The sequence below is a fragment of the Poromitra crassiceps genome (assembly GCF_964638095.1).
Source record: "Poromitra crassiceps genome assembly, chromosome: 8".
Taxonomy (NCBI): Eukaryota; Metazoa; Chordata; class Actinopteri; order Beryciformes; family Melamphaidae; genus Poromitra; species Poromitra crassiceps.
This window is the reverse complement of record NC_139629.1, coordinates 57,782,115-57,800,992: the sequence shown is the minus strand read 5'-3', so window position 1 is coordinate 57,800,992 and position 18,878 is coordinate 57,782,115. Positions and strand designations below refer to the sequence as shown.

The 18,878-nt window shown below is 41.4% G+C and overlaps 1 protein-coding gene across 1 annotated transcript in view; it reads left to right on the top strand.

The window, feature by feature from the left end:
• LOC310780814 (NACHT, LRR and PYD domains-containing protein 12-like) overlaps positions 1-18,878 on the top strand; it is a gene marked incomplete at its 3' end in the record, with an annotated part of 61,336 nt that overhangs the window by 24,390 nt on the left and 18,068 nt on the right. Inside the window, exon 8 of the mRNA XM_083641313.1 lies at positions 2,190-2,363. Coding sequence (XP_083497439.1) covers positions 2,190-2,363 — 174 coding nt within the window. The remainder of the gene's footprint in view (positions 1-2,189; positions 2,364-18,878) is intronic.

Below are 18,878 nucleotides of genomic sequence, written 5' to 3'. Positions count from 1 at the left end.
AATGTAGAAAACTTACGCCCCAAGTCTAAGGTTAGGACCGTAACATGAAATGCACAGTAACAAGTATCAAATTTGCAACAAAAATGGTTTATTGCTCAAAAATGGGAAAAAAGAGGAACGAGGACGCTCTACTGACAGGGAAATCTGGTCCAGCAGGCCGCCGCCTTCACTATTACCTGATGTCAACCCCTCAGTCGGCACTGCTGTTCTCCAACACAACAGGTAGCGCCTCGTTCCTGCAACACACAAAGAAAGAAACATGATTTAGAAATAAAGACCAAAATGCACAAAGAAAACCAATTGAATGAAACAAGGTGTAAGTGCACGGATGAGAGGGTACAGGTCTCACACTCCAGTACCACTCCGTCGCCATGTTGGAATGAGTCCCCTATATAGGCAGACAGACATGGCTGCTATCCAATCAGCAACTGTAGCATGTAATCAGTCCACTCAAATCTCCAACCAGCTGCACCTGGGAAAGACTGAGCCAAAGACACTGTCGACAACAAGATAAACACCCGCAACCAGGAAGTATGTCACGGAAATAGCTAACGACGAGGAAAATGGACCGGACTCTCAGTCCATTGACGCCCAGCATAAAAAAAAGCATCCCCACCTCACGGGAGCATAATTATAATGATTTATACAGAAATGTAACTGTTTAAAAGTGATATGTTGGGGATGCAATTCTCGCTGGGGATGCGAAACGTTCACGGCACGTGTCGCAGGCGCAAATTAGAGCTGTGCAAAAATCATCTGTGCCCCAAAATTCACCGGTGCGGCCAGGCAATGCTGGGCATTACGTCAATCAAAACCAATCAGATTCCCGTCTCGCAATGGCTGTTTGCGCGAGGCATGCAATAGGCTGTAATTCTCTCCATGCGTCATAGAGTGTACTCACTCATGCGAGGACAGAGAGAGATGGAGGGAGCATATTGACAGATCGTCTGTGGTGCCAACGACCCTCCGGGTTATGAAGGTAAATAGCCTATGTCCATTGTCCAACAAGTTCTCTCAATTCATTTCCCTCTTTGCGATGTGATAAAAGTTTCTCAGTGAGTTATAGTTGATTGCCTCACTGAATTATCTGCTAATACCCAATTTTAGCAGCATAATTTCATGTCCTGGCGTGGCAAGGCTGTGCGTAATGACATATGCAAAAGGAATTTTACTTTGCGCTGCGCTGCACGGAGATTAGTGCACTCCCACCGCAGCGAGGTATTTAGCGTGTAAGAGGTCCTTTTCAAAGCTCTTAGCGCAAAGTAATTGCGCTGCTGACGATAGGGATAATGCCATCTATCCCCACATTTTAGCGCTGAAACGCCTGCTTTGGCATGTGGCACGCCTATGCCCAGTACAATTATAACAGGCATGCGCTTGTGCCCGCCCCCAATTTGCATTGCACACGGCTAAATTAGCGCTTTTGGGAAGATAGGGCCCCACGTCCTTTAACACTAGAAGGGCCGTCAAAGGGGTCACGTGACCCCTGTGAGTTAAAATAAAATATATCTTTGCACTCGATCGAGTTCCAAATCCCTACTTTCTTGACTTTTCCTAAATATGTCTGTTGTACGACCCTGTGTTCATACATTTTCAAAATCAGACCGATATCATGCGCTATCTACGCTTTGATGACAAGAGCACAAGGGCTGCCGGCCTTGTGGAGGACAAATTTGCCATGATAGCAGAGACACCTCCCCTCTCCCCGGCCAGTACATTTAGCATTTGAATAGAATTCATTTCGCATTTGAATAGAATTGACAGGGAGACTCCACACAAGAGGTGCAAATGCACAGCCTCTCATTCAGTCGACCCCTCTTCTTTTTTGGAACCTTTTGGAAACCTACAATTTATCACAACAGACAGCAATATTTTCCTGTGGACAGTGTTATTGTTGTGTTAATCTACATGAGTGTCATGTTAATCCTGTGTTGTTTTAGCAGAATTTAAAATGAACTGCCTGTGAAGCTTAGGCTAAAATCTGTATATAAAAAACAAACAAAAGAAAAACACATTTTACAGGATTGCGTCCTGTACATTCTGTTGTGCTTTGCTTTGTGATATTACATGTTCATCACTTTTATTATGAAGTAGTAGTATTATGATGTTGTGTAGCCTACATTTTGATGGGGGATTAGTCTCAACTCTGCTTTCATACAACTAATCTTACATTAAATCTGTGATCACAGACTTTCTGGCTGTGAACACTCAGAGACTCACTATGAAGTCCTGGCCTCAGCTCTGAAGTCCAATCCCTCCCATCTGAGAGAGCTCGACCTGAGTAAGAACCAGCTGCAAGATTCAGTTGTGAAGCTTCTGTCTGCTGGACTGGAGAGTCCACACTGTAGACTGGAGACTCTCAGGTAAGATTTTGATTTACAGTTTTTCTCATTTGATTTGACACATTTCTCCAAAACAGTGTATCTCAGGTCAGTATTCCTGACTTTGTAAAGGTTGACCTGCAACTTTTACATCAGGTTTTCAGACTAAGTTTTATTCTGATCAAACGTCATATAGGATGAATCACTGTGACATCACAACTACTTAAGTAGTACTTAAGTACTTCCTGGTGCCACTGCAGCAGAAACTAGTATGAAATAAAGCTGAAACGCTGTGGCAAACAACCATTAATATCTCAAAAACTATACATTTTTTCCCTCAAAAGGTTGTGCCTTCTGCCAGGTCGCCATTGTAAATAAGAATTTGTTCTTAATGACTTACCTGGTTAAATAAAGGTTAAATAAAAAATAAAATCAACATCACATCACATACTACTGTATAGTTTGACATGGTGAGTGAGAGCAGAAGTAGGTTAAGGGTCTGATATGTATGTAGTGTGAGTGTTATGTATGTAGTTGTGTATGTTGTGTAAAGTGTCACAGTTTTAAAATGTGTGAATTCCGTAAAAAGGACACTCAAGGCAGACTGTAGGTTGAAAAAAGTATCAACTTAAACTGTGATTTCTAAAACAGTACAAAAGATAAATTAAATCTGAATTAAGGTGATAGAGTCCTAAATGTGGTGACTTGTTTAAAGTTTGAATAGAGTGTCTATTATTACTATCTAAGTATGAAGGAGTAGGTAGAGTTCAAAGAGGGCGTGGTTTCACCATGAACTGCTGTGAAATGAATGGCAGTTACACCCGGAAGTATAGCCAATCTGTTTGTTTACAAACATGTTGATTCATCTATAAACAGCAAATAACCTCAAACCTCATGCTGTGATATCTTATTTAGATTGCTGCACCTCTCTCTATTCCTGTCTCAAACCTCATGCTTTGATATCTTATTTAGATTGCAGCACCTCTCTCTATTCCTGTCTCAAACCTCATGCTTTGATATCTTATTTAGATTGCAGCACCTCTCTCTATTCATGTCTCAAACCTCATGCTTTGATATCTTATTTAGATTGATGCACCTCCCTCTATTCCTGTCTCAAACCTGATGCTTTGATATCTTATTTAGATTGCTGCACCTCTCTCTATTCCTGTCTCAAACCTCATGCTTTGATATCTTATTTAGATTACAGCACCTCTCTCTATTCCTGTCTCAAACCTCATGCTTTGATATCTTATATAGATTGCTGCACCTCTCTCTATTCCTGTCTCAAACCTCATGCTTTGATATCTTATTTGGATTGCTGCACCTCTCTCTATTCCTGTCTCAAACCTCATGCTTTGATATCTTATATAGATTGCTGCACCTATCTCTATTCCTGTCTCAAACCTCATGCTTTGATATCTTATTTAGATTGCTGCACCTCTCTCTATTCCTGTCTCAAACCTCATGCTTTGATATCTTATTTAGATTGCTGCACCTCTCTATTCCTGTCTCAAACCTCATGCTTTGATATTTTATTTAGATTGCTGCACCTCTCTCTATTCCTGTCTCAAACCTGATGCTTTGATATCTCATTTAGATTGCTGCACCTCTCTCTATTCCTGTCTCAAACCTCATGCTTTGATATCTCATTTAGATTGCTGCACCTCTCTATTCCTGTCTCAAACCTCATGCTTTGATATCTTATTTAGATTGCTGCACCTCTCTCTATTCCTGTCTCAAACCTGATGCTTTGATATCTCATTTAGATTGCTGCACCTCTCTCTATTCCTGTCTCAAACCTCATGCTTTGATATCTTATTTAGATTGCTGCACCTCTCTCTATTCCTGTCTCAAACCTGATGCTTTGATATCTCATTTAGATTGCTGCACCTCTCTCTATTCCTGTCTCAAACCTCATGCTTTGATATCTCATTTAGATTGCTGCACCTCTCTATTCCTGTCTCAAACCTCATGCTTTGATACAGATGCAGCCACTCCCGTCGTGACAGATTTTTTTCATTACTTTGTGCTTGACGATGCGGTGACGTTTTTGAGATGGTTTGAGATGTGAATAATGGCATTCAACCACTAGGGGGCCCTCATAGTCCATAATGTGTCTCTCACTGTTGCAGCAGTTTCAAGCTGCGGGGTCACAGTCCACGCAAACGTATTTGTTCTTCCGGTTCAGCGCTAGTTGTCCTATGTGGCTTACTAACATAGCTGCTAGTTATGTTATATGGCAGTAAAATGCTACAGAATGACCAAATTGATATAACTTTTAACCATTTCGAGTAACAATGTTTCCATACGGATCACCAGCGTTAGTTTGTTTATAACGTGGCTATATTCATAACGTTTATATCTCGGATGCGTTATATACTGTCTGGTTAACGCCAACCTACAGTATGTGCCCTATCAGAGTTCGTTACAGTACGTTATTGTACAGTACACTAAACAAAACAACATGATAGCTGCAGCTGCGTCACTATACGTGTGGGCGTTAAGTTTTAATTTGGTTAATTTGGTTCAAGCATATTGTATGGTGACATTGAATCAGTGTTAGCTTAGCGCTAGCTAGCTAGCAAACACTACGATCTGTGAATAGAATCTAGAATTGGCCTGCAGCCATTTCTAACTACTGTACAGTAGCTAGTTTTTCTCGAATTGATATAACGTTACAGTACAGTAGCATGGACCCATCTCGTTATGACAGTGGGGAGATGTTAGCTTTTAGGTTGATATACATTCAGATCTTTACTACCTAACATCCGAAAAGCTAGTCACAATACTGTATTAATACCGACTAGTCACCTTTAGCTGACAGCCAAACTTTTCACCCTGAAATAGGAGGATTTACTGTATGAGTAGCCTAGTTTGATTTCTCCCCTGGTATCTATTCATTGTCACTAGCCTATGCATACAGTACATGAACCACCATCATTCAGTCAGTCAATCAATTGATCAACAACTTTATTAATCCAACTCAGGGAAATAGGTCAAATGTGAAAGAGAATCTATACTGTAAATGTTGGTCTGTAGATAAATGAAGATAAAATAATTATAGAGTTTAAGTAAACTTCTGTGGGCACTGGGCAGGGCTCTGCTAAACACTGCAGTGTATGAGATTAAAAAGTGACTTCTTCTGTTTTATATGCAGGTATATAACACACGTGGGCAAAATGCGGCATCCAACGTCCTCAAAGGAAAACAGAACCACCCACAAAAAGTCAATAAAAGACAGCATCACATTAATAAATCTAATCTGCTACATCCATTTGATTTGTATCACTATGATATCAGGAGATTAACAGGAGAAATTACCAATCACAGCGGGAGAGAGAGAGACCCGCACAAAAATCAGGAGTGTTGGCAGTTATCAGTCCAATGTGCTTTGCTTACTTTATATGTAAGTCAGTATGGCCCTCTGGAAAAAAATGTTTCCCACCCCTGATCTAGGTTCATAGACTTTCAGATATCAAGTATCGAAGTAGGTTTTGAGGTGTCTTCAGAATGACCAGCTTACTGTATCGGGTCACTCTTACATGTACATCATAGTGACTACGCTGTTGTATGTTATCTGCCAAATATATTTCCAGGCTGTTAGAGGATTATAGATTATCTAACATCAGCCATTGATAGATATTCCAATGTCTTTAAAGCTCTGTCATTGTTACTTAACCCTTAGTTAATATGGAACAATAAATGAGCTTGAATCGTCACAACTCTTATGACATCTGTATATCAAATGCTTTGTCACAGAAGAAGCTTTCTAAACCCAGAAAAAGTGCCATAAATTCACACACACAGTGCTAAAACATGCATCATCACACCAAGTTCTGTCAAAACGGTCACATTTGTACAATCAAAAGGATCTGTGGGTTGATTTCCTGCCCACTACCATCTGATATTGTCAGTGTTCCTGCAAAAAAAAATCATACACAATTCATTTAAAATGTTTGCTGGGATGCAAAGCCACTTTTGCCTGCTCCTTGGTTGACCCATTCAGGAAGCGCTCAAAGTTCATGTTTCCAAGACAACAAGCACCACAGCTGTTTGTTTGCGGAAGCCGAAAAATCCATTGAGCAAATCAGCGCAGCGTATTTAGACCACGTGCATGCACATTGTGACATCAACTGGGTTGACAAGTGACAAGTGGTTACATGGACACATGGACAGTTTCAATCCTCTTTAACTCAGAATTCGATCCCAATCCTCTTCAAATTTATCTTGTAAACACCTAAAGCAGAATGAAAACGGCCAATTCGATGTGAAGTCAAATTCGATGTAAGGGGGTGGTGTAGTTCGTTTCTCAATGCGATTGAAGTATTTTTCTATACAGTACATGCGCACATTTAGGCCACATAAAAGTCAACATCACAGTGTCTTTTCTTTAATCTAGAGGCATCATTTTTCAGTCAAAAGTGAAACGGGCATGCGCAGAAAGACTGCAGTGAGTTAGAGGATTGAGATTGGATACTATTTTCTCTTGTAAACTCGCAGGAAATAACGATCAATGCGAATGATTTCATTCGAATGATTTCATTTCGAATTAAAAGGCCTCATGTAACCGCAGCCTCAAGAATGAAATTTGTGGGGGGAAGCAGGAACGTGTTACTGTTACCTTTCAGAACCGGTTTGACTGCTATTCTGCACACAGCACACAGCATACAGTGATCAGCTAATTAGATGCATCACTCACCCCCCCTCCCCCCCCCCGCACAAAGGACACGCACACACAGTAGGCTACATAAATCGAAATCGTTTTGATAGCATGCCATGCAGTGATCTCTTGCATTTGACAAGCATGATATAAAATGAACATAAAAGTCCCATTTTCAAAAGGCTAATAGCCTATTGTGTCATTGTATTATGTAGTTATTATGATATGTGTGTGTGTGTGTGTGTGCAGTTAATACAAATCTGTATGTACATTGCTCGTACACACTACTAGACATTAATACACATTATGCAGTTAGAATAAATAACGAGGAACACATTTGCTATGTTACTAAAGTTTTATTAAAACGTAAGAGAAAAAAAAATGTAGTACAGTACAGTACAATTGAGTACAGTAGGCCTATCACAAAAAAAATGTCTCTCTGTACCTGTTTAGGCCTAAAAAAAAAATGCCATGTGAAAAGGCTATCAGAAAAGTATCAGGCTGTACAGTATAGGCAACAGTAAAACAGTCAGTCTGTTTAGCGGAGGGGGTCGTGACGTGCCCTCGGATCTACGTTTCTCGGGTTACGGAGACGTTCATTGATCCGATCACGAATATGTTTTACAACATAAGTCGCGTATTTCGCCTTCACCATGTCAAGCACCTTTGCCTTGAGGTTCTTCGGCAATGCGTGTTTGCCGTGACCTCCCTTCCAGTTCACTTTGTGAACGAAATCCTGATGGTACACGTTGAAGTCGACCAGTAGCATGAATATGTTTGCTGCATATGCGTCCGGGTTCTGTGGGTACTGATTGAACAATGCCGACTCCTCATCCACTGTAATACTCTGCAACGTGATGTCAGGCATTGTTTCAATAGCCGCATGTCGAGTGTTTCTCCTCGTGGGCGTGGGCGTCGGCGTCGGCGACAGTGCCAAATGGAAAGTGTCTCTCACAGGTGACAGAAGCTCAGTTCTCACAGGTGACAGAAGCTCAGTTCTCACAGCGGGTGACAGAAGCTCAGTGTAACTGAGCTGTAATGGGCTATTGAAAAGCTCGCGTGAACTTGCTGAACTTCCTGAGGGCCGGTGAGCCTGTACAGTACAGTTGTCTCTGCGGGCCTCGAGCTGCTTAGTCAAGTCTTCTAGCCGCCCGTGTTGCAAATCAAGCTGTGTCTGTTGCTTGCTGGACGTGACTTTCAAGTCAGCTATCTCCTTGCGGAGATCTTCTGTAGTTTTGGTGGACGTGACTTTGAAGTCCTCCAACTGTTTGCGGAAACCATCTGTTGCTCGCCCAATTGCTTGTTGAATTTTCAGATCCACTCCCATCATGGCGTTGTTGCGGCTCTTGGACAGAGCCGCATCCTGTTCATTCAGATGGCTAGGGGGTAGGTTCTCGGTATTCTGCACTACGACAGCCTGTAGGAAAAACATGAACATATGTATACATGAATATTCAAAACAAAAAAGCCTATAATTTTTGTGCAGTGTTGGGCAAGTTACTTTCAAAATGTGATACTGTACTAGCCTATTAGATACTTTCATTTGAAAGTAATGAACTAGCCTACTTTACAATATTACTGTCTGTGTAGAGTAACTCATTAGGCCTACTTATTACACTACTTTGTGTGTGTGTGTGTGTGTGTCAGTAGCGAAGGGACACGCCGCCAACATCTTCACTGTGCGTGGCGTGCATTAGAAAGTGCGTTTCACAGTGATACATGGGGGCTCCTACTGTTAACGCTAGTTAGATAGTACAGTAGTGTGGCAGTCTCTAATATGCTACCGCCGTTCATTCCCCCAAAAGCACACACAACAGCGCTAGAAACAATCACATACATGTTGTGACTTGTGTACTCACCATGCGATCATCAAATAATAATCCAAAGTACGCGAAACTGTCATTTTCATTTTCAGTAAATCCATAGCGAGAGGAACCAGCAAGAGTGGTTCGAAGAGGGTTACCTCTCTGCAACGAAAATCACTTCCTTGTTTGCCTGAGCGCATGGGTACACATGCGTCTCAGGCAAACAAGGAAGTAATTTTCGTTGCAGATGGGAACGCTCTTTGCTACTTATTTTCTCTATGGATTTACTTGCAGGCGGACAGTTGTGTGTGTGTGTGTGTGTGTGTGTGTGTGTGTGTGTGCGCATGTGTGTGAAAGGAAAACTGTACTTACAGCTTTTTTCTTTACAAGACGGGTGGTGATCTTTGGTTTTTTGGCTGCGGCAGCCGGACTCAGCCCTGGACGATCCACACTGCACAAAGCTCTCTGTAAACAAAAAACAACAAAAAATACTGTAGAATAAACAATCAGCGACTGTTGTAAGCAGGGTTTGTGCTTTTAAGAGTACAATTCAAGCACTTTCAAGGTACTTAAACCAGGCCCTCGAAGCCTTTATTATCACATCTAAATATATTGAAAATGTGAAAACAAATAGCATTGTAAATATGCATTTACACCTAGACGTGAAAATGTCACAGTGTAAAATAGGAAAATGCGTGACGTTCGCCGGGCGCTGCTAATGCGCTCGTATGAGCCAGAAGCGCCCGGCTAGCGGGGTAATGTAAATATATACGAAAACATACCTTATTGGTTGCTGGTTGGCTGGTGTAAAAGCTCTTTGTCGCTGGCATCTTCAAAAGTGTTAGTAACAGATCTTGAAGGATGCGTGGCAATGACGAATGCTGCTTATTTATAAGGCTACTGTACCTGGCGCTGAAAACCACGCCCCATGCCCACGCCCCCCCCCCCAAACAAATAAACTGAGAAAGTGAAGATAATCTTGCACATTTAATTTCATTGTTTATTCTAGGTGAAAAGAAAAAATAGAAAAGGAACAGTTTGAGTTTTGTTTTTCACTAAACAATTAACATTGACAGCTAATGTTCATAATGACATGTTTACTTGATGTTATTAGTCACAGTTAACCCACAATGACACCAAACATTGATCCAAAGAAAGAGACAATCGTGTCACTTTATTTGAACAGAACATGTGATAGAAAAGAATCAAGAATTCTAACTTTCATTTATTTAACCAATGATCTTTATCATCACCACTATCACAAATATAATATGGTGGAGCAGCAACCAGGATAAATAAATTAAATTAGCACTAATGGGGGATAAAAATGGAATAAAAAAAATCGGGGGGGGGGGAGAGAAAAAAAAAGGGATGGAAAAATGGATGTTGTTGACAATTTGAAGAGCCCATGTGACCTCTATGTTTATTAGACAAACTCACAACTGTGCTTAAAATAACCTATGAGTCTACCCTTTAAAATTAGACCAAACATACCTTCATAAAACATGAGTAAAGGTCCTGAAAATGAGCCTAAAGTAGGATATGCACCAGCGCCTAGATACCAATTTATTGTAGGGGGTGGTTAACTTGATGTGCTGATAACTGTGACAACTGGATATGAGCCGTTTTTTCGCAGTAGCATCTATCAAAAACAGCTTTAGCAAATTTGTAACCAAACAAAAACAAATCAAGTCATATCTGACTAGTTTTAAATTTATTTAATTTTCTCCCCACAAAAGTGAAATGTAGCAGGCACTCATGGAAGGACATTGAGACATTGACTGTTGAGTGGTTAATTTACATGGACAATCATGGCCTTTGAGAAGGAAAACACCTGGCTGGGTGGGGCTGACGAGTGTACATTCCGTACATACCGTGTGGCCCTTCACTTACTTGATGTAAGTCAGTATGGCCCCCTGGGAAATAATGTTGTAATCTGAAATAAAGTTTTCTCTAAACCCACATTCATTTATTTATTTTTTTACAGTTGTTTCATCATCAAGAAAGGATCAGCAAATCAAGTTCAAAAGTCAAGCTTTATTCACAGCAAATAGCCACCTCACACTAAGGAGACAGGAGTCATACTGTACAAGTTTCCATAAAAATGACATTGGCTGTTACTGTAGATTGGCTGTTAGATATAATAAGAAAGCCAACATCTTAAGTGCCTTTTAATCATGAATTCTGGATCATGTCCTGCTAGAGAGAACAGGATATTTTCATGTTTTGCCTCTCTAAACATGAGGGGTCTTTGTTAACTCATTCACCGCCAATGACGTCTTTGACGTGTTATCAGCAATGGCCTTCCCCGCCAAGGACGTGTTTGACGTGTTTTTGTTTTTATTGGTGCAGCGCCTGCAGCAAACACTTGCCCAGCCTGTCACACAGACACAGGTCCCTGCCTTCAAAGGGTAGCCGACAGCACGCGATCAAACACATACCGCAGCTGTTGTTTTATAAATTGAGCAAGAGGAATAGCAGAGAGCGGGTAACGCTTCCTTGTGCAGACAGGAGAAACGCCATTGTAACGCCGAGCTGGAGTCGCCTTCCTCTGTGCCAGCCAGGAGAAAACGGGAGAAAGTAATCAAGAGATGTGTTTGATCATCGGAGGAATGAGGAAATGATCGATCAGTTTGCGAGGGCGGTGAGGACGTGTTGAATAGCCGAGGGGAAAACGGGAACGATCATAGATATGACAGGGAGACATGGACGAGGACGGTGTACCAGAACAAATCAAAATAAACACAGGAACAGCTAGGCAGCAGCGGGCAGAAGGCACTCACAGCAGCCCGCTGTCCTTCTCAAGAGCTCTTCATGAAATCGCTGGGCTGCTCGCCCTCCAGTGTTGCTCCTGGCCAATCCCAGCGCCACAGGGCGTGGTTATTGCTTATCCTATGTTGGGTTAGAAATCTAAAAGGGGGATCGTGTGTGTGTGTGTGTGTGTGTGTGTGTGTGTGTGTGTGTGTGTGTGTGTGTGTGTGTGTGTGTGTGTCTGTCTGTCTGTCTGTCTGTCTGTCTGTCTGTCGGTGTGTCTGTCTGTCTGTCTGTCTGTCTGTCTGTCTGTCTGCACACTCACACCGAGTAAACTGTATTGTTGAATGTAAAAAAAAAGCACTTCATGTGTGTATATATATATATATATATTTTTTTTTTGTCATTTGTGTCCTAACGAATAATATTTACATGTCTGATGTCAATACAGTTCAAAATAAAAGAATTGAGAGTGAGTTATGCCTGAGATTGTGCCCTTTTACAAAAATGCTTTTTTCTCCCTTTTCTCTTCCCAGACAGGCTTTTTTGGTGAACATGGGGTGTATAAAAAGGGTTATAAGTAGAGTACAGAACATGCTAAAAGCTAACTTTCTTTTTGGGGGTGAAAGTAGAGACTTAGATCTTCATTTCGAGGTATTGGACATCACTGTAGTCCTAGTACAGAATTTACTGTGGGTCTTGAAAGATGACCAAACATTATGGAAATACTTGGCCTGTGCCAAAAATGCCAGTCAGATATTGGCAGTGAATGAGTTAAGAAACAACTGGATATGAGCCGTTTTTTCGCAGTAGCATCTATCAAAAACAGCTTTAGCGAATTTGTAACCAAACAAAAACAAATCAAGTCATATCTGACTAGTTTTAAATTTATTTAATTTTCTCCCCACAAAAGTGAAATGTAGCAGGCACTCAAGGAAGGACATAGAGACATTGACTGTTGAGTGGTTAATTTACATGGACAATCATGGCCTTTGAGAAGGAAAACACCTGGCTGGGTGGGGCTGACGAGTGTACATTCCGTACATACCGTGTGGCCCTTCACTTACTTGATGTAAGTCAGTATGGCCCCCTGGGAAATAATGTTGTAATCTGAAATAAAGTTTTCTCTAAACCCACATTCATTTATTTATTTTTTTACAGTTGTTTCATCATCAAGAAAGGATCAGCAAATCAAGTTCAAAAGCGAATTTGTAACCAAACAAAAACAAATCAAGTCGACTAGTTTTAAATTTATTTAATTTTCTCCCCACAAAAGTGAAATGTGTTGGAGGCGTAACCGACCATATGGAGTGGGGCGTGGTTTCAGACAGTAGGCCTACAGTATATAGCAGGGGTAAAATGATTCACTGGTACCAAGATTACTACTACTACTACACTGATCCTATCCAAAACCAAAACCAAAATACAATGAGGGTTTGTAAGCAGCATAGCGTGGACATCCGCTATCTTCGTGCGTCAGGAAAAACCACAGCCCAGATACGGCAACATCTTGCTGCGGTTGGAGTCAATGTAAGCCGCCAGACAATAATACGCCATTTCATAGTCAAGGCACCTTCGCGTCCACGGAAGCGGAAAATGTTTGAGTAAGTAGCCTATATACAGTTTATGTTGCTATAGGGAACTATAACACTTTAACACATTTGAATCTTGTGAAATTATTATCGGTTCATTGCATTAATTTTGTTATCTTTTCTGTTCTTCAGCAATGTGCTAGTTGCCATTGACAACATCACAGACGAGAATGACGAGCTGGTAGCGAGACAAGTCCACGACAAACTCGACGAAGATCTGGGGATCTGCATCAGCGCATCGTCCATACGCAGAGCTCGGCAGCAACTGAAATGGAACTATAACCCCACCTGCTTCACCCCAATGATTAGAGAGAAAAACAAAGAGTTGAGACTCGCCCAGGCTCTGCGATGGATCGACACAAATGAGGTCTGGGATGACGTCATATTCACTGACGAGACGACTGTGGCCTTGGAACACTTTGCAAGGTTCACTTTTACCAAGAAGGGCCGCTTCGCTCCCAAACCCACCCCTAAGCACCCTATCAAGCTTCACTGCTGGGGTGCAATTTCACGGCATGGGCCCGGGCCGTTGGTCATCTTCGAGGGAATAATGGACAGAATTTTCTTCGAGGAGTCCATCATCAAGGCGAGTGCAGGGCCATACATTCGAAAAAACTTTGGCCCATACCATCGTTTTTTCCAGGACAACGATCCGAAGCACTCCGCCGCTCGAGCCTGTATCCAAGCAGAGGGAATCAACTGGATCCGAACCCCCCCAGAATCTCCTGATTTGAATCCAATCGAAATCGTTTGGCATCTTCTGAAAGATCACATACGAAGAGTGATCAAACCGAAGAGCAAAGACGCGCTGATTTCTGGCATCAACGACTTTTGGTACAACAAACTGTCCCAACAAACATGCGACAATCTGATTAATGGTTTAGCTAAAGTTCTCCCCCTGATTGTCAAGAACAATGGATGCCACAGTGGGAAGTGATCCTGGCAGAGGGGACATACAGTATACTGTACTGTAGTTTTTTTTTTTTATGTTTTTTTATACAGCCTGAGAAGACTTTTGATAGCCTTTTACACATGGCATTTTTTAGAGGCCAAACAGGTAGGCCTACAGAGAGACAATTTTTTGGTGATACTGTAGGCCTACTGTACTCAATTGTACTGTACTACAATTTTATTCTCTTACATTTTAATAAAACTTACTACATAGCAACATAGCAAATGTGTTCCTCGTTCTTTGTTCTAACTGCATAATGTGTATTAATGTCTTAGTCGTGTACGAGCAATGTACATACAGATTTTCATTAACTATACACACACACACACACGTGCACCCGTGACATAATAAATAATAAGAATAATCATAACTATACAGAATACAATGACAATAGGCTATTAGCCTTTTGAAAATGGGATTTTCGTGTATTTAATTATTAGATAATTAATAATAACAATAATGACAAAGCAACACTATTCATTCATGTTCAAATATTTATTAAAATAATGTGGAACAAGTGGAACACTCGTTGGCATTTTCAGTTGTAAAGGCGCAATGCTGATCATCTTGACATTAATTACAACATTAATGTCACATGTTTGTTGAACTTGTTCTCTACATCCATCCAGTGACTTTGAACAGTAGGATGTTTAACATTTCTTTGTTCCCTGATTATGAGTCTACCAGCTTTTAGAGGACAAGTGGCGATGGTCAAATCAGAATGAGGGGGTCCCTGGCCTGACCTCTGGCCTAAAGAACATAACATTGTTTCACTCTAAGGTGGCGTTCACACCCAACGCACTTTTTCCAGTAAGAACGCTATGGCAAGTGGTCACACTGTAATCAGTCTTGTAGAAAACATCATATTGGAACATCGGTCAGCAGTTCAGAATGAGTGTACAGTATGTATGTGTAAAAGATCAAAAGAAGGCCCACTTGAAGTCCGAAAGCTTCTTGATGAGCGTACACACAATTGCAGTTGTTGATGCCGCTTTGAGACCATTTTGCCACTCTTCTTGCTTTGGACGACACTGCTTACAGGCAGGCTCTGAAAAACAATGTAGAAACACAAAAATATTCTTCTTTCAGGTGACATAAATTTATGAATGTGACATACTGTATCCAAAGCGTCTTATGTTGACTATTTGTGAAGTCCCTCGGCGTGACTATACTGTATGTGAAAAGTAAATGCAGTCCATTTTACCATTCCATTTTACATGCTGGATATGGGTTTGTCCACTGAGTTATTAATTTGGAGACTGATCAACAGCGTTTCTATTGCCCTAGGGGATTTGATATTTTCGAGAGCTTCGTGGCTATATAGGAAGTGTCTTATTTGTAAAAACCTAAAATAGTCTGGTTATGTTTAGACAAGTAAAACAATTTGGTTAAGGTGACAGTCCACCAAAAAACAATGCTGATTTATTTGGCTGTAAACAGTTTTGCAGACATTCAGTTAGTTTGACAGTTATTGAGAGTTGATTCTGAGTTCATGTGGAATGTGTGTAATTAGTGCATGTTTACAGTTCTCAGATATGTGTCAGATTACAGTATGTGCAAAAGAAATCAGTAGTTTTTTGGGTGAGTTCTTCTTTAAGGTTAAGGTTAAGGGTTATGGTTTGGGTTAGCAATTAGGTTAGGCTTAAAACAATGAAAATGTTGTACAGTACATTTCACATGGCGTGTGAAAGGTAAAGACAACCCTGTCACTCTTAAGGCCTAAACATGGTCGTCCGTCAGAGCCTCGCCACGTGCTCCCCGTATGACGGCGGGTGGAGCGCCGTCCTACGGGGAGGGGGCGCCGTCGGCTGACGGGGGCTGCTCGAAAATGTGACTCAGCGTTGCCTTGGCTCATCGTCGTAAAGTCGCCTTTCAAAGCATGACGTTAGATTATAACGAGCTAGTTGTGTGGCTTAGCCTTCCCAAATTTTGAGGGTCGTTTTTTAGAATTTAATACATAGAATTGGGAACGTTACATTCAATTTCATTCAGACTGCTGTGCCAATGTTCTTGTGTCAGAGGAAGAAGAAGGTCCTACTGTACCTCTCTCCAGCATGCATGCTCCATCATGTTGGTACTGCAGGTTGAAGTTATAGTAGGAGGAGAAGACTACAGCCAGCCCAAGCACAAAGGCCGTTCAACCAGCACCTGTTTTTCGATGGACATCATCCAGCGTGGGTTTGTCTGTGTTATTGGACCTGGTGTGTGTGTGTGTGGGGGGGGGGGGGGGGGGGGGGATAACAGAGTAGAAATATATCAGTCTTTTTCAAACTGGAAAAGACTGACACACATATTAGAATTTAATATATAGAATTGGGAACGTTACATGTACATTCAATTTCAAGATGCTGCCGAGTACGGGTGTCGAATCCCACAGTAAGAAAACTGCAATACTGTGATTGCAGAATGCAGATTAACGTAACTTGTGGCTTTATTGCAGGAACTCCCGACTAGACAGACAGTGACACTATACAGTATCAAGGTGAGGTACTCACACAGACTGGGACGTGGCTGGCTGTCGGCTGCTGCGTGCTGTCTTTCGGCGGCTTGCTCTGGCTTCTCTCCGTCTCTGAGACATCAGAGTGAAATCCTGCTCAATCTGCAGACAAGATAGAATACCTGTTAACCAAATTAAAAACAGTTCTGCAGCGCACACGCACTGCTCACGCAGACACTGTGTTCCAGCTGTTAGAATAAGAGCCTAGGGATGCACGATATGGATTTTTAGAGCCGATACGATAACCGATAAATATATTCTTCTTGGCCGATAACCGATACGATATAACCGATAATTATTATATAAAAAAAAAATATATATATATATTTTTAGTTTTTAACCTGTATTTTATGCACACCTGGGGTTAAAAAAGGGTTAGGGTAGATGTATGGATGTAGTGAGCATAGTTCTGACCTAACCAAATCTAACTGACATCACTGTGAACGCAAAACGAAGAAAACTTCTGATATAATATGATTGTTTTAATAAAGTGTATCACTCAATTATAGTCAATACAAAAATAAAGGCTTTTATATAACGGAAAGCCAAGCTGCTTAGTCTGCAGATAAAACACAATGACAAAAGGCATAGTAATTTAGACTTGTCATACTGATCTGTTAAAATTTTGCATGGGTTCCAGTTCTCAGTGAGTTGTAGCCTGGGCCCAATGAATGGGGCAGGCACTATATAAACCATCTGTGTCGTTTCACTTTTTACTGAAAAATGCTGCCACCAGATTAAAGAAAAGAACCCTATGTTGACTGACTGATGCTTTTTATGTAGCCTAATGTGCGCGCGACTGCGCCTTTGTTTTCATTATTGGCTGTTAGATGGCTCTGTCCAGCACTATGGTCCAGCAGCTAACGCTAACTAGCGCGGTTAGCTTAACGTTAGCGAGTGGTTGCGAGTTAAATACACAATCCCTGGATGTTTCATTTCGGGTAAAGGTGTTTCCATTAGTTTCTATAAGTTTACGCCAGCTCTGTGTATTAAGTGCTTTTGCGGGGCTGTTTGATCACAAGCCACAGACTGTAAATGTCACAAGCATTTTGTCTGCCAAGCGGACGAGTCTGCAGGGTAGGCCGCACGACGAGCTAATGCTAACAAAACTCGCTAACAATAACAACAAACATATCCGCTGCATCATCGCCAGCTTTGGTTTAACGTAATGCCAGCTTATTGGTTTCCCCTCCTCTCGGAACCTGTGTGGGACATGGATTGCAAATTACAGTAGCTTGATAATTCTGAAACTGCAGCATACTGGCAGCAGCCATGTTTGCGTCGCAGCTGTGATGTCACGAATGTGCGACAACAAAAGCTCCGCTTCCGAGGCAAAAAATAAGGCAGGATTATTATCGGATAATTTATCGGAAAAAGGCCATTATCGGAATAATAAATAATAACGCAAATGGCCATATTGGCCGATAATTTATCGGTCCGATAATTATCGTGCATCCCTAATAAGAGCTTATATCCGGCTTCTCCAGCTGGGGGGAATGCATTCAAAATATTATGTTTGAATCAATCTGGGAACCGAGAGTCTATTTGTATTTGAAAAAATAGACTCTGGGACAGCCCTACCATTTTAACAGTTACTAGTTAAGATATACAGTACAACTTGTGCATTATGAGGAGTGTGTCAAATTAACTTCAAGATTCAAGATTCAAGATTTTTATTGTCACTCCATGGTACAAGTATCACGTGTGAAATTCTTGTGCTGTGGACTCCGTTTACGACATAGTACAAATATAACAATGAGTGCAAAAACAATAAGCAATAAGGCAGTATAGTGATAAGACCGTCCGAGACAGTGGCATATTCACTGCACATACAGTAGGTGCACATGACCTGTATAGACTTTTATGTCCATCTGCCGCTAGTAAAACTGTCACCCTACAGTCCTCTGTTTAGACTCAGTCAACCACACGTGCCACTCTGTTCAGAGCAAAACACACGTGTCTTAAAGTCCGCTAGCAATTTAATACTCGTGTTGCACCGACCCACCTGGCGTTAATAACTTACTGTCGATAAACCACTAAAAAGAGGTTTAATTAGTCAGTCCGATGCTAACGTAGCATTAGCATGCTAACGTAGCGCTACGTTAGCATGTTATCAGCCCAGCCCAGCCCTTTGAACAGATGGCTAGCGTTACATGTAGGTAACTGTACCTGTAATGTTGCAAATCAGTTTAACCTGACACATGTTAATCAATAATAATAAACTTACCTGGCATTTGATCCATCAAGTGAAGAAAAGGCCTTCCAGATACGCTACAGAACGCTACTGTATAGGCCGGGAG